Below are 17,931 nucleotides of genomic sequence, written 5' to 3' on the forward strand. Positions count from 1 at the left end.
AGTCACAAACGAAAAGGTTTAAGTAATAGGGAACCCTCACTTAGTAATTCTAGTTTGAGTACTCGCTAAAGAGAACTCTTGGCGGGTCGATTTAGGCGATTAGCATGCTTATAATAGTTGTTTGATTACAAATACAAGAACCATAGTGAAAAGGGAACCCTTGATTTTGTTATTGTGTTTGCGTGTTTATCCGAGAGAACTCTTAGTAAACCTATTAGATAACTTACACACATAATTATTCAATCAGGCCTTAATATCAAAACTTACATTCAATATCGAGGGTAAAAAGTCTAGATGAGCATATTCCTTTTATTTGTTATAAAAACTATCTTTCATCTTCATAAACCTAAAATACCAAAAATTATTGTCTTTAAACTTATTCCTTTATTGATTTGCCCATCGTTAAAGGGCAACCCAATATCTTGTACTTGTGTGATTCCTTTTATTTTAGCTTAATCACAATTTAGTTCATACAATCTTAATTTGCACATATAACTGTCCTTGGAATGATACACGGATTTTACCATTATCTATACTACTACACGATCGGGTACACTGCCCGTTAGTGTGTGTAATCTTTAAAACCGGTACTTTCCATACGATAAATTCATATACCACTTTCCGCACATCAAGTTTTTGGCGCCGCTGCCGGAGACAGTTGTGTCAAGATAAGAATTGTTGACTAAGTTGTGATTATTATTTTCTTAGATTTTATCATTTTTTGTAGAATTTTTTGTTATTATTTTTCTTTCACTGTTTAGTGTCGGTGCTTTTATTCTTTTCTTGTTTTTGTCAGTTGCAGGAAAATGGTTGACCATAGGAATATGACAATGGGTGAGAGAATGAGAGTAGAACGGAGGAAACTAATCGAATTATATTTATCTCCTAGTGTTACCAACGAGGGGTACCAAAAGAAAGAAGAAGATGAAGTTGTGGTTAACATTAAAAACATGTCTATGAAAGAAAGGATGATAGCCGAAGGTTTCTGCCCGTGTTTTTATGGGTCTTGGCAATGTTGCATGAATCCGAACGTTAAACATTCGAGTCCCCTACCCACTATGCAACATGCTACCGATCATTATTCACCGTTGATTCTGTTTTCGGAAAATTCAAATGTGACAGAATCCAGTCTAGCTCCACAACTTGTAACTTCACAATCTATTTTGCAAGACGAACTGGTTGTTGAAAAATGTACTCGTTTAGATCCACTTTCTGAGCTTTTGCAGGATTTCCCGGAGTTACATTCTTACTCTTCTAGTTATATAGATGAGATTGTGTTAAAGGAGGAAAACGGTTTGCTACTCGTTCTCATGGCTAATGGTTATGAACCTACAACTGAAGAATTAAAGGAAGTGAAGCTGGAAATTGAGCCCCGCTCAATAGTTGAGATTCACAGCGGGTCCATGCTTATTCCAGAGGATGTCAAGTTGGGGAATACAATATTTAAAGACCCATTTGACCAAGATCCACCAATAAGAATAAAAGTGTTACTGAAAACCGCACTTGGAGGGGAGTCATGTGTTAACCCTCGGGTTAGGTCATCCTTTTTCGGGAAACTGAAAAAGGATTTATCACATATAATATACACCACCCGAGGTGTAAATGATTGGCTCACTATTTTGATTCGTGGAACTTTTTCCACCGACTTCACGTCTTGTCCGATAAAGTGTGGGGGACTTTAACCCCACTAGGCATTAAATTCTGGGGTCGAGTCGAGTGCATGACGCGTTAATAAAAGTGCACGAGGTTTTTCAAGGTTTTAGTGACACAAGCATTAAAATTCAGCAAGGTACCTATCAACTTTGAAATTGTGTGATGAAGATCAAGGACTGAAGGATGCGCCATCGCTCACCTATATCCCACGATCTCCGGTTTTTGAACATAGGTTTTTCGAACTTCCTTTTCACACTATTGTCCTCTCAAATTTAAATTTTACTGATTTTAAGTAATGAGGGCATTACTTAATCTTAAGTGTGGGGGGATGGTATAAATTCTCGCGGGTATTCAACTTGGCTTATTTTCGTAATTTAATGGGAAATTTTAAAATTTTTGAACTAAAAGTCTTAACGAAAGAGCCAAGTGTGGGGGATTTTACCAATCTTTTCGAATTACTATCACCAAATTTTATTAAGAAAAATGTTTAAAGTACTTTTGGCTTGAAAGGAAAAAGAATAATGTCACTAAACCTAAAGGATGTATCTAGTCCATCCTTGAAGGAAGTAAAGTCTTCCGAATTCTTGTCTTACTTGATATAGCATACTTCCTAAACTATGTCATTTCATACCAATATCATATCACGATATACGGTACAGTGGGAAGGGTAAGTCTTGAACTTTCAAACCCGAAAATAAACTTGGTAGGGTAAATCCAAGTCGCTATCCAGTGCAAGACCGATTACGGTGTATAAGCTGGAGCAGGATCTGTCCCGCGCGATAGCTTAGTCTTCGCAGTTTTAACCCTTGATATTAAATGTACAAAATTGTCATGAAAGACCGATATTTATATCGCGTCAGGGGGCGCCCGGTTAAGAGTTCCATGATACTACAATCATGGGGGCGGATAGCTTGCTAATCGCCGACCGAGACTTCGGTTTTCAGTTACCCTCAACCGGAATTTGAGGTTAAAACCGGAAAACGTGTCTAGTGTAAAAACTAGCATGACATTTTCAAAATCATAAAACGTTTTCTTAAGATCCATTTTTCCCTAAGGATCCAAAATTTTCAATACTTGCAACGAAGTTCACCTCTCCCGATTAATCCAAATGTGTGCGTGTGTTTCATATATTGTGTGTGTAACTCAATGAGTGTGTGTTCCAATTGTGTAACATATAGCGTGAGTTTTGTGTTCCAAAAGAACGTGTGTGTTTCGTGTGATTAGTGTGGACTTGTGTACTATATTGTGTGAGTGTGATTCCAATAAATGTGTGATCCAATAAATGTGTGTGTGTTTCATATTTTTGTTTTGTATTCGAGTGTTTAAAACAAGACTTGCTTGAGGACAAGCCAGAGATAAGTGTGGGGGATTTTGATATTGCTCAAAATAGATATATCATTAGTCGCAATATCAAGTCTTTTTCATTGTTTTTCCATTTGTATTTGTATAGTCTCCTTGTATAATTCATTGTATTGTAGTTAACTTTAGAATCATTGTGTAACTGAAGAAATATGGAAGATATTAAGAAATATGGAAGAAGTATGGAAGATATTTGCAAGAGAAATCGAAACAGTGCCTAAAAGCCCACCAGGACGCCGTCTAGTTATTCGGGACGCCGTCCTGGCCTTTGAATTGGGACGCCGTCTAAGGGAACCGGGACGCCGTCTTGCCCTTTATACCGGGACGCCGTCCTGCCTTTTAGGACGACGTCCCGTAGTAGGTGTACCCGACTTTTCTGCTTTTTACCTAATTTCTCCACTTTAAAGGTTCATTTTTGGGACTGTTTCAAGGGGGACGAACCAGGGAGTACAGAAACAGAATTTTCAGAAGCTTAGGTGACGATTCAAGGTGATCCTTGGAGTAATCCAGGATCACCTAATCCATCATTCCAATCCAAATTCAAGAATCATCAGGATCATCATCCAAGATTGCTTCAAGAGGTCGATTCTTTCAGTTCAATGAATTCTATCTTTATTTCCAGTTTGTTATTGTCTTTAAATATGATTGTTAGCTAGCTCTTTTATGCTTGTCTAGATTAATAACCAAGGTGTTGAATGTAATCTTATTGATTGAATGTATTATGCGTGATAGATTAAAGCTTGAATTAAGGACCATGCTTATTGCTGTTAAAAATCATTTGTATCTAGTTAATTGATATGTTGTTGATAAAGAGAACTCTTGTTGATGTATCATATTGATTTACAATCAACTTGTCTTAGATTGATTGTTTGCTAAACCGGACCAAGGGGGTAAACTAGATTAAAAAGGTTAAACAAAATAGGAATGAATTGTGTAGAGCGAACGCAAAGACAATTGTTATTCAAGTCTTTAATCTAGCTAATCAACTAGTCACAAACGAAAAGGTTTAAGTAATAGGGAACCCTCACTTAGTAATTCTAGTTTGAGTACTCGCTAAAGAGAACTCTTGGCGGGTCGATTTAGGCGATTAGCATGCTTATAATAGTTGTTTGATTACAAATACAAGAACCATAGTGAAAAGGGAACCCTTGATTTTGTTATTGTGTTTGCGTGTTTATCCGAGAGAACTCTTAGTAAACCTATTAGATAACTTACACACATAATTATTCAATCAGGCCTTAATATCAAAACTTACATTCAATATCGAGGGTAAAAAGTCTAGATGAGCATATTCCTTTTATTTGTTATAAAAACTATCTTTCATCTTCATAAACCTAAAATACCAAAAATTATTGTCTTTAAACTTATTCCTTTATTGATTTGCCCATCGTTAAAGGGCAACCCAATATCTTGTACTTGTGTGATTCCTTTTATTTTAGCTTAATCACAATTTAGTTCATACAATCTTAATTTGCACATATAACTGTCCTTGGAACGATACACGGATTTTACCATTATCTATACTACTACACGATCGGGTACACTGCCCGTTAGTGTGTGTAATCTTTAAAACCGGTACTTTCCATACGATAAATTCATATACCACTTTCCGCACATCAATCATTTTATTTTTTATTTTTATTTCTCCCCCTAATCTAGGGAACAATGTTTTATTAAAATGACAATCAGCAAAACGTGCTGTAAAAACATCACCCATCATGGGTTCAATATATCTTATGATTGAAGATGTTTTATATTCAAAATATATTATCATCTTTCTTTGAAGAACCATTTTATTGTGTCGTGGTGATACAATTGGAACATACACTGCACAACCAATGTTTTAAGGTAGAAAATATTTGGCTCTTGGCCAAAATCAAGTATTAAGTGAAAATATTTACGACTTCCACATGGTATAATGCGAATTAATGTCGCAGCATGTAAATTTACATGTCCACATATAAATATTGAGAGATTTGTACTCATTATCAATTGTCTAGTTATTAGCTGTAAGCGTTTATCTATTGATTCAGCTAAACCAATTTTGTGTATGCACATGAGCAACTGGATGTTCAACAACAATCCCTGTAGATATATAATGATCATTAAATGCTTGAGATGTTAACTCACCAGCATTATCAAGTCTCATCCTTTTAATGGTGTAATCAGAATAATGTGTTCTCAATTTAATAATTTGTGCAAGAAACTTTGCAAATGCCATATTACGGCTTGATAACATACAAATATGAGACCATCCGCTAATGCGTCTATTAGAACCATGAAATATCAAAATGGTTCACATGATGGATGAATTGATTCATATATCTTACCTTGAATTCTTTCAAGAAACATTTGTGATTCTTTTTTACAATATACTTTTCATTAATCACCATATTTGCTTTCCATTAATCACCATATGTGTTTTTTTTTATTTTTTATAAATCACCATATGTGTTTTTTTTTATCATATATCCTTTTCACCATATACGCTTTTAATCATATGCGCTGTGTTTTTCATCATATGCGCTGTGTTTTTCACCATATGCGCTTTTAATCATATGCGATTTTCATCATATGCGTTGTGCTTTTCATCATATTCGCTTTTTATCATATGCGCTTATCATATGCGATGCGCTTTTTATCATATGCGCTTTTTTATGTGAATAGTAAATTAATTAATTTCGTTTTACTATTCATATGAATTAATTTAGATTTACTATTTTGTTAATTGAGTAATATATATATACATCATATACTTGTGACTCCGAAGGCTCAAATGAATTTGACCATATAGTTATACGTTGTACCTTGCACATTAATTTTCAGTAGAAGCTTTAGATGCATATTATTTTCAGTAGAAGCTTTAGATGCACTTTTTTTTTTAATCACCAAATACCACAAACACTTTGTTTGCGTTTGTTCATAGTCATCAATGAAAACCATTTTCTTTAATTTTATTTTATACAATAAAATTAACGCATCATTATTCTTTTCAAAAACAATAATCTATTGTTATTGTTCACTTGTGCCATGTTTAACAACAAAAGTCAACAACCTCTGTCTTGTTTGTTGTGGCAACCAAAAACAACCTTTGCTTTTGTTACCGAGAATCCAAGACCAAAAACCAATTAATTTTTAATTAATCTTTTATCAAAACCATAAATGATTTTATTGATCTACGTTGATATGGCCATAAAAAATTGACGGCTGACCTACTTTTGTAAGTGTATTTCGGCTATCATCCCGAAAACGCACAACGACCTTTTTTTTTTTTTTTTTTTTTTTTATGAACTATTTGTTTCATATCTAGCTTAGGCAATTATTGTGAACATTTGGTCCCTATAAGAGCATTTATTTTTTAGACTTTTAGTTGATTTGTACTTGTCACAATTAGGGATAGCACCCGCGGGTCGTGGATGCGGATCCATTGGATCCATCACCCGTACCCGCGGATTTTTTTTAAGAGACATCCAATTGAACCCTTGTTCGTTGAAACAATTTGACTATTTTTTTACTCCCCATTATTAAACGGGCCATTTTAATGCACACTCTTAAAAAAATAATTTGTTTTTTAAGTTTTATTATTCAACCTCCTTTTTTCAACGGTCACGTTTTTAACAAAACATTTGACAAGTTTTGAAAAAAGTTTTTTATTGATTATCATCAAAAGCTTTCTATTGTCACTCTACTGGATGGAATTATGGCATACAACCAAAATTGCAACCCAACACTACATAAGAACAAAAAGGTTGTTTTTAATTAACATATGTATATGTGTTAAACTCGGAATAATAATAACTTATTTTAGAAAATTAACATAAGACATGTTGAAACATTTTTGTCACATTTAGCTCATCAAGTCTAATACTTATCATTGATAGATTTTATCACGTCTAGGAGATGTTTACTTTTTTCTTGTATTAAGTCCTACTTTCATTTACCTTTGTTTGGAAAAAAGTTTTTTTTTACTTTGCTTTCTCCCTTTCTGTAAAACTCATTTAAACACTTTCTTTGTTTTTTTTTTTAAAAAAAACTTCCTTTTTTTTACGTTACCCGTAAATTATAAATATATAAAAAAAACTTTTTGTTTAAATTTTTTTTCTAGTTTTTAAAAGACCACTTGACCAATTTTTTAATTCTTTCACAACACCTGATATCGTGATCGTGACCTTTCACCAAAGCAAGAGATATTCTTGATAAACTAAACACGGACTCGTGTTTGAAATTGTCGGCCACAAAAAAATTCATTTGATAAAAGTATATATTTTTTTTAGTTATAGAAGGAGACCACTTCATTTTCAATACTTCATTTTTGACAAAAAACTATTCCATTTTACCATCCCCTTTTTTTTCTTACTTTAACTTTTAAGATATACTTTTAATAAAAATACAAACTACTTTTTCTTATTTTAACTTTTAAGATTTACTTTTAATAAAAATACAAACTACTTTTTGTATTTTAACTTTTAAGATTTACTTTTAATAAAAGTACAAACTACTTTTTCTTATTTTAACTTTTAAGATTTACTTTTAATAAAAATACAAACTATTTTTTTATTTTAACTTTTAAAATTATAAATTTAAGAATAAACATTAGTGTGCATGAAATAAATAATGATTAATTGCATAAGTAATCATAAATGTTAGATAACATATAAAGACCCCGTCGTATTCGTATTGATAGGAATTAATCTCGACCCATGGTACCGTGTTGTCAAATGACGTGTTGCGTACATAAAGTACCGTGTTGTCAAATGACGTGTTGCGTACAATCATGAGGTCTTATTAACATAAATATAAATGTTAGTGAAGTTAATAAGAGTTAGATTACAGAAAATATAATTCAGGTGGTATAACCGACCATATATAACTTAAATAACATAAATATAAATGTTAGTGAACTTAGTAAAAGTTAGATTACAGAAATATAATTCAGGTGGTATAACCGACCATATATAACTTAAATAACATAAATATAAATGTTAGTGAAATTAGTAAAAGTTAGATTACAGAAATATAATTCAGGTGGTATAACCGACCATATATAACTTAAATAACATAAATATAAATGTTAGTAGTCCAAAATTTGATATATTCGAGTCTGAAAATTATTAATAATTTCATACCTTGATTAGTGATTCGTGATCGTTTGAGATATCTTTTAATTACACTAAGCTTTTCGTGCTGATAACGTGTTATAATTCAGTAGGCTTATAACTACCTTTAATGGTTATAAGAACAAAGAGAGAAAAAGAGAGAAGAAATATTGATATTGATATTTCAAGAGAAATGGTGCACCTTAAATGGTTACCATACATGTCTATTTATAGTATAAAATATTACTATGCAAGAAATATAATAATAATAAAATTAACATCCAATCTAGATATTTTATAACACAATCTAGATATTTTATAACACATTGAAAGGCATTAGTTGAATTATTTGGAGAGATGTAGATTTAGTTTTAACAGGGTGGGTGAAGAATTAATTAGCAAGTGGTGAATTATTTTCCTACTCTTACAACTCCATTACTCACTACTACTTAACCTCGTTCTATTTGTTATACAAAATTACAGATATCACTCGCTTGTATTCAGATCTTTTAGGTATCTATACCTACTTCACTAGCCGATTGCGATACTTTCTAATAATACGAGTACAATTTTAAATTTAACACTTCACTTTCTAATACTCCGTATAAAAAAAAAATTCATCATTACTATTTATATTTTTTCAAAATAAGTATCCAATTGAATACGGAGTATATAATAACCAAATATCATTAAACTCTCTCAATTTACACCCATTTTTCACGGGTGATGAAATGTACACAACCTATTTTTATTATGTACACAACCATCATACTTTACAGTGTTGTACAGTACAACACTGTAAAGTATTCTGGTTGTGTACATAACAAATTAGGGTTGTGTACATATCACTCCCCATTTTTCACTCTTATTATTTATTCGATAAACAATTCTTGTCAATTTTTCTAAAAAAGGGCGAACTGAGGTGGATGTATATTTTTAATCCAACAAAATTTATAAAAAAACAGATGTTTTAGGAGTGAGATAGTATTTAAAACACGGTCCAACTTTCCATGAGATATTATTTACTCCGTAATTAATTAACTATAAGTCTATAAATCCCTTCACAAATGTGTGAATTTGGTTGTGAAAACTTCAAACTTGTAGATTCAATATCAAGTTCGACTCTCTTGATATGTTGGATCGAATTCAAACATAATACCATAATTACTATCAAAATGATGCTCGGAAAAACGAGATAGACTTGCAATTCTTAACTAGCATATATACATTTAGTTGTTATCACATCAAATATATAAGATGACACCAAAATCTCGAATTATTAACGAGAAATCCATCAAATAAACCATCAAAACGTAGTTTAGTGGATGCCGTTATTATGTCTCCTGTGAAAACTTCACTAACAATAAATTGTTACAAGACTAAACTAAATATATATTATAAATGATCAATAAATAATTTAGCAATAACGCGTATATCTAAATAAAAATATTTATTTTCATGACATGATAAGTAGAGAAAGTAACTCATTTATAATTTTAATTTAAAATCTCATTTACATACTCTCTTCCGTTATTCGATTTATGAATTCATAATTCATCATAATAATAATATTGATTTATTATGATAAATATCACCGTTATTACAACACAATCAAATATTTTGTCTTAGTTAATTATGAGACCATTTGTTACGCAACATGTAATTGCTGTCGTGTTGGGGGTGGGTTAGCGGTGTTATAGTAAATGTTTTGATGTGTTGTCGTGGAGCGCTGATGTGGTATTCTTTTTTATTTTTCCTATATATATAGTATTAAACTTAAATAAATGAAAGATATTTTATTTAAATAAAAAACAGTTACATAATTTTTTTAGTATTAAATGCTTAAAATTAAAAATTACATAATAATAAAATTTATATTAACACTACGAAAGTTTGCCGACAAGTTTCAAATGTGCTCGGTAAGGTCGTCTTGTAGTTGGTCGTACACTATTCGTTCGCGTAATTCTCTATTAATCGTATCCAGATCTTTTAATCTGTTTCTGACATCCCTTATTGGACGTTTGTCATGATCAACAATCATACCTTTTTCGATTAAGCTAATCTATATTTGTATCCATATCCATTTAGGTTTATCCATTTCCATAACGAAGTAAGTGAATATGGTGGATATCCATTAGATCGGGTGACCATTGTCATCCCTACGTGAAGCCCACTAAACAATATTCGGTAAGGTGTATCTCAACATCTTATCCCAATGGTGCGTGCCCCTTTATGTAGTAAATTTTTTTTAACTATTATTATTCATATTTATACTCTACATTTCTACTTACAATACGTTTTTGTGGTTATTCTTTTTATTTTTTAATATTCAAATCTATAAGTGGCTTTTCATTTTATCGTTATAGAAGAGTGACATTTCTTGTAGACATAAGACCAATATCATCATTTGCCATTTTTTTAAATAACATTGGCCACCCTCATTTGATCATTGAACAAGTGGCGATTCTAGGATCAAAATCCAATAGAGTACTAAAAATTTATTTAATAACTTGCACAAAATATTGAATGTGTCGGATCAAATCAGGTCGGATCGGGTCGTGCCCAAAACACAAACATAAAATTGAATAATTTGTTCATATGCAGTAGCAATTAATGACATATACATTAGCAATTTCACGGTAGCAATTCTAAACTAGCAATGACCTATATAGTAGCAATAATACAATAATATTATAGCCAATGACCTATAGAGTAGCAATTTATAGTAGCAATTTTGAATTGCTATTCTATAGCACTTTTAAATTTTAATTTTACAACCTGTTATCAATATAAATCGCATAACATAAAACAATAGCTGTAAAATTATAGTTTTCCCTGACTTTTTAAAAAAAGAATAAGTTAGATAGTTATGAGTGATAAAATTAGGGATTCATATACAATAACTATCACATATATATTTATCATTACACATTCATCTTACTTACAAATATATAATGAATTCACTATACGCACTCACAATAAAACATATATATATATATATATATATATATATATATATATATATATATATATATATCAACATAAACATTACACATAATATGTCATATTTTATGCTTGATAGTAAAATTAACAAATTATGTTCATTCTTAGACAAACATTATACATTTCAGTGCAATAAATTTAAATTATGTCATGTTATATTACGTTTTATTTTCAATATTTTTGAAAATATTATAAGATTTCTTAAATATCCATTGGATATCCATTAATCAGCTTAATCCACTGGATATATATATATATATATATATATATATATATATATATATATATATATATATATATATATATATATATACGTATGAACTAAATTTAAATGGATATGAATATGACTATGGATATGGATCAACAATAACTAAATGGATATGGCTTCACGCCCACAGCTGATCCATATCCGATCCATTGACATTCCTAGGACGAATGATTGAAGATAGAACCAATAGAAATTGTGATGTAGAATGAAGTAAACAGAATTAGAATTGAAATTGGACAAAGGTTTATTTATTTTTATATATAATATATTCAATGGCTCATATTATAAAGTCGTAAGTGAGCTAATTTCAAACACTTTAGGAGTCAAAACTATGTAAATTATAATCTCTAAAAATTTACGAGGTCTCATTATTATATTTAGTGGTGTTCTATACAAAAAATAATAATTTTTTTAATAAATTTCGAAAAACTAATGATGTCACAGGACCCATCCGGATACACCTACACTGCATTGAACATATTTCTTTTGTAATAGTATTTTCTCTAACATACATGACCCACTATATTAAGAAATTAAATAAAGCGTCAATTACAATTGTTTATTTAAACACACCGATAAATGAATCAAAATTGAGATATTTTCGAGGATTTAATTTTATAATTCTAGATTATTTAAAATTTTTCTAACAATAATATTGTTATATATTGTTAACGTATAAGTTTTATATTATTGACTTTTGTGTAAAAATTATTCTTTTGCTCAACCATTTCAACTATATAATATATAATATGAGTTTGATTGGTTCAATAACATAAATCTAAATTTATGTGCGGTTGGTATATTTTACCGCTTATTTTTTGTTTTAATTCTGTTAAACACAATATGAATATAATTTTGTAACTAGAAAACATAATTTTATACAAGGATGACCGCCCGCAACAAAACGGCTCAGCGACGCGGGCTCCAGTTAACTAGTATTAATTAATAGTGCGTATTAATATTAACTAATTAAGTTTTTTTTTTTATAGCTAAAATAACGATTACTATTAAAATTAGGATACATTCATCAATAAATGAAGAGACCTTTAAACTGATACAACCAATCGAAATGAAACGGCTCACTCAGAGTAAACATGTTAGAACCAAAATAGAACTAGACCTAATTAATTATAACCAACCCATAGCGAAAATACGACACCTAACACAAAAAGCAAAATAAAACGGACGAAAACATAGCATCCGAAATAACGATGAAAAATAAAACAAGCAAACACAACATTCAACAACCAAATTAGAATTAACTAATTAAGTAACTAATACTAATACGAGTATAATAAATTTTAAATGAAAACTCTTAAAACAAATACAACAACAACAACAACAACAATACCCAATTCCACTAGAGTGGAGTATGGGGGAGGTTAGATGTAGACAGTCCTTTCCTCTACCCTAAAGTAAAAGGGAAGTCATTCCTCCACCCACGGATACCTATCGGTCCCCAGGTAGAGGAAGTCGTCCCTCCCTATTCTGTAGAGCAGAGAGGCTGCTTCCTAGGGACCTCCGACCATAAAGAACCATGAATTCCAATATGTGCAGTAAAAGTATACAAGTAAAGTAGATAAAAAAAAGAAACTTTACCATGCATAAAGTATATATCAATACGATATGTATAGGTAAATAAAGCATGTAGCAAAATAATGTAATATAACATATAATTAAAATATGTGCGTGTCAAATATGCAAGTATAACCAGTCATGTAAGTACAATAAGTATACGAAAACATGTTGGTAAGAAGCATGTAGGTATACTATGCAGTATAAGATAGATGGTATACAATGTAAACATAGACAAATAAGCATACAATGATAGCATAAAAGCATGTGATATGTAAGTATGTATAAATTAATTGCTATATAATGTAATACAAACATGTAACCATAAAGTGCAATAAATCCTCTGAAAATGCTACAATAAGTATGAAAATGCTACAATAAGTATAGATATATAATATAACCATAATACAGGTACAGCCAATACGATAAGGCACACAAGCAAGTAGGCAGGAAATATAATATAAATATATAAAAAAAAAATAAACAAAATGTAAAGCCTAGTCATCTATTCTAATTCTACTCCTCCACAAATTCCTATCAGAAGTCATGTCCTCAGTCAATAAGAGCTCCTTCATGTCAAGCTTCAATCTATCCTCCAACCTACGTCTGGGTCTACCCCTTCTCCTTACGCCCCCAACAACAAGGGTCTCGACTCTCCTAACCGGGGCTAAAAGTGGGCGCCTCAAAACATGTCCAAACCATCTTAGTCGTCCTTTCCTCAGCTTGTTGGTTATGTTCCCAACTTTCAAGTTCTCCCTAAAAACTCCATTTGGTATCAAATCTAGCATTGTCTTACCACACGTCCACCTAAGCATCCTCATTTCTGCCACCTCCATCCTTCTCTCCTGGGCTTTCGTCATTGGCCAACACTCCGATCCGTACAACATGGCCGGTCTGATTGCCACCTTGAAGAATTTCCCTTTCAATTTGAGGGGTACCTTCTTGTCGCACAATACCCCTTTCGCTGCCCTCCACTTCAACCATCCTACTCGTATACGATGTGTCACGTCCTCATCTATCCTTCCCGATTTGTGAAGCATCGAGCCTAAATATCTAAAGGACTCTTGTGGAGGTAAAATTTGGTCCCCAATTCGGACGTCCACAATATCCTCTTGTTCCTCTTAAAACAAATGTCTTGTTTATTTTCTGAAAGCTACGTGCATTACAGGTGCCAACACAAGCCGAGCCATATTGAAGCCGATAAAGCATGATGCTACCTTCCACACGTGTGGTCCCTACATCCAGGCTGTGGTTAATTACCCCACCCTTTGTTCCAAGGGAGTTGATTTGTACACCACTTTAAATTTGCCATACACCACCAAATAAATTATTTGGACATTTATACCCTTCATTTAGTGATGTATGACAAATTTGATGTGTAAAAGGAAGGGTAAAACTGTCTAAATAATATATTTGGTGGTGTATGACAAATTTGAGGTGGTGTACGAATCAACTCCCTTGTTCCAAACTATAAACTCATAAGCGACAACGTTTCATTACCTTCTCTCTCCTTCCACCACCTGTCCTGTCTCCCCTTCCCTTTTAATTCCACACCAAAACCCATCTCCCAAATTTCAACTCAGACAAACCAAAAATCAAAAACCCAAATTAAAATAAAAACAAAAATCAAGTGAGTTGAAAACATTTCGATAGTTTTTTTTCTGCACTTTTTAAACATCATGGTTTCTAAGTCGAATGCATCAAATTATGATGCATTCAAGCTGCTATTTTTCTTCACAATCGTACTCAATGCAGCCGCATTACAAACACAAAACCCTAAATCAAATTCTACACAAATAAATTCGAATTCAGTTCTTGTTGCGTTACTCGATTCACACTACACCGAGTTATCAGAGCTCGTTGAGAAAGCACTTCTATTACAAACCCTAGAACAAGCTGTTTCAAATCACAATATTACTATATTCGCACCGAATAATGAAGCTTTGGAAAGACAAATGGATCCTGAATTTAAACGCTTCTTACTTCAACCCGGTAACCTCAAATCGTTGCAAAATTTGTTGCTTTTTCACATCATTCCATCTCGGGTCGGGTCGGACCAATGGCCGGGTCATGAGGATGTATTATCAACGCCAGCTCATTACAAGACGCTTTGTGTCGATGAAATTGATAACCATTTGCCGTTGACCCGCGGAAAATCCGGTGAGAAAATAGTCGGTGGTCTAGCGAAGGTGATCCGACCCGATGACGTCACTCGACCCGACGGATTGATCCACGGGATTGAGAGACTACTTGTGCCAAGATCTGTTCAAGAGGAATTCAACAAACGACGTAGTTTGACTTCAATATCCGCTGTTTTACCCGAAGGAGCCCCGGTTGTGGATCCGAGAACACACCGTTTAAAAAAACCGGCTGCACCTGCACCAGCTGGTTCACCACCTGTTCTTGCGGTTTACGACGCGATGGCACCGGGTCCGTCACTAGCTCCAGCTCCTGCACCCGGACCCGGAGGTCCACGTCATCATTTTGACGGTGAAAGTCAAGTCAAGGACTTTATCCAAACTTTACTGCATTACGGTGGGTATAATGAACTAGCTGACATTTTAGTTAACTTAACGTCGTTAGCAACGGAAATGGGTAAACTCGTTTCTGAAGGTTATGTTTTAACGGTGTTAGCACCTAACGATGAAGCAATGGGTCGGTTAACAACCGAACAGTTAAGTGATCCGGGTGCACCCGAACAAATAATGTATTATCATTTAATACCCGAATATCAAACGGAAGAAAGTATGTATAATTCGGTTCGAAGGTTCGGTAAGGTGCAATATGATACATTAAGGTTACCGCATAAAGTGGTGGCGGAAGAAGCTGATGGGTCAGTTAAGTTTGGGTCGGGTGACGGGTCGGCTTATTTATTCGACCCAGATATATATACTGATGGAAGGATATCGGTACAAGGTATTGATGGGGTGTTATTCGCACCGGTTGAAAAGGAAACGGAAAAAGTAACGGTAACGGCGCCTAAGGTTGTGGCTAAGCAAAGAAGAGGTATGTTTTTGTTATCTTCTTCTTTTGCCGTTAGTTTTATGTTAACAGCGTTAAGTTTCCGGTGATTGATGGTCGGTGGTTTGTGTTATTTGTTGTCGTGGGGTCACTTGGAATTATTCCTCTGCGTCTAGTGCCATTACTTGAAAGTATAGACCAGAAACCAATAATTTTTTTAGTACAATTACGATAGCATAGGGTACACCTTAAGTATGCATTTTTAGACATTGCAATAGGATATATTTATATATTTATATACTTTTTGTGCTTTAAAAAAGTTGTACTTGATATAAGGCAATATTAGTAGTCCGTGTTTGCTTGCTTAAGTAGCAACTTTGGTAACTTTTTGCAAAGTTTACTACGGAGTATTTTTGTGGGTAAATTTAGGAGTACAACTTTTACAACAGTAGGTAAAATTTTGTAATATTAGAAACTTTATGGCCACTTTTGATTGAAGTTAACTCTTCCTTCCAAAAAAAGGCTTGATCATGAAGCATATTTGGAGTCCAAGACAAATCATGTTACTTTTTAATCATCAAGTAGACATCCTACTTTCTAATCATCAGCTAGACATCCTTATTTCTAGGCATTTTTTATTTTTTCTATTTTCTGTTTGTTAATTTTATTTATTGCGTGAATATTTTTATCTTTCTAAGCAATAATAGGTTTCTTATCATTATATGGTGTGTTTTTTTTTTTTTTTTTTGTAAATGTAGCGAAATTGTTGGAAGTGGCATGTTCGATAGCTGGAACATTCGGACATTTTACAAGTTGTTATTGATATATACATTACCATATTATATTATGCAAAAAAGGTGGGTATATGTTTGTAAATCAAACATCAAACATATAATTAATAATAAATACAGTTTCTTTCAAATGGAATAATTTGATTAATTAAATATTATTGAAATTGGCAGTTTAAAATTTAGGAAAGCTGTGTGGAAACTAGGGCATAAAGGGAAGCAGTGTGGTGCAGTTTGGCATTGAAGGAAGTTTCCCCAAAGAATCAGATCCCCCTCACCTGAGAAAAAAACTCTTTCTTTTTTACTTTTACTTTTATTTCTAATAATTTTCAAATTTTACTTTCTTAATGGTGTTAATATAAAATATAAATACTGTAATTAGTAAAAAAGTGATATTTTTTGTGTATTTAAGTTTGATTTTTGAGGAAATTGTATTTGCCCATATGCATCTTGTTGCACAATTCTTTTCCGTAAGGAAGAATATTGATATTGATATGAAGATTAATTGATTGATTTATGTTATCTTATAAATTCATAATTCATATTCATATGGGGTAATAAATAATAAGTGGACACTTTTTTTAATTCTAAAGTAATGGTTACTATTAAACTTTGATGAAAGGGCATCTTTGTTACATTTAATTAATACATAATATATAAGCTGCAAGTGCTTAATCTTGTAAGTGCAAAGTACTGAAAACTTGAAAACATACATTACTATTACTATGATACTCCGTATTACTCAATAATTTTTAAGTTATACAAATGATACAAAATAACTCGTAATTAAACATGAAACAATATAATAAAAATGGGTTGTTAATTAACTTACTCCTTATTGTATTATTGTTATAAATAAAATATATATACTCTTTGTTAAATTTGGACTATAGATAGACAGAATATATCCGTAACCCTTTATGATAAATCTATTGATTTTTAGCAGTACATGTGTATATACTGTTAACATATAAATCAAAAAATTTTATACCGAAAAATAGTGATAATGATATATATAATCCATAAAAAGGTTCGTCGGTGGTGTGTAAGGTTTGGTCTTTTTCTTTTAATGAAAGGCATAACACTAGAAAAGCGTGGTGGCTGATGTTTTCCGTGTGTCTTTAATAGTTAAAAATATTAAAAGTGATTTTACATATTAAGAATTAAGAAATATATCTAACCAAATGATTAATGTTAACAATACTAGTTGTAATAAGACAAAATCAAT

The 17,931-nt window shown here is 32.1% G+C and overlaps 1 protein-coding gene across 1 annotated transcript; it reads left to right on the plus strand.

The window, feature by feature from the left end:
- Positions 1–14,633: 14,633 nt before the first annotated feature.
- On the plus strand, positions 14,634–17,191 carry LOC139899988 (fasciclin-like arabinogalactan protein 15). The gene is made up of 3 exons (XM_071882808.1): positions 14,634–15,960; positions 16,674–16,772; positions 16,878–17,191. Exons 1-2 carry the CDS (start codon positions 14,634–14,636, stop codon positions 16,736–16,738), a joined length of 1,392 nt encoding a protein of 463 aa, XP_071738909.1. The 3' UTR covers positions 16,739–16,772; positions 16,878–17,191.
- The last annotated feature ends 740 nt before the right edge of the window (positions 17,192–17,931 follow it).

This window comes from Rutidosis leptorrhynchoides, chromosome 3 (genome assembly GCF_046630445.1).
Source record: "Rutidosis leptorrhynchoides isolate AG116_Rl617_1_P2 chromosome 3, CSIRO_AGI_Rlap_v1, whole genome shotgun sequence".
Lineage (NCBI taxonomy): Eukaryota > Viridiplantae > Streptophyta > Magnoliopsida > Asterales > Asteraceae > Rutidosis > Rutidosis leptorrhynchoides.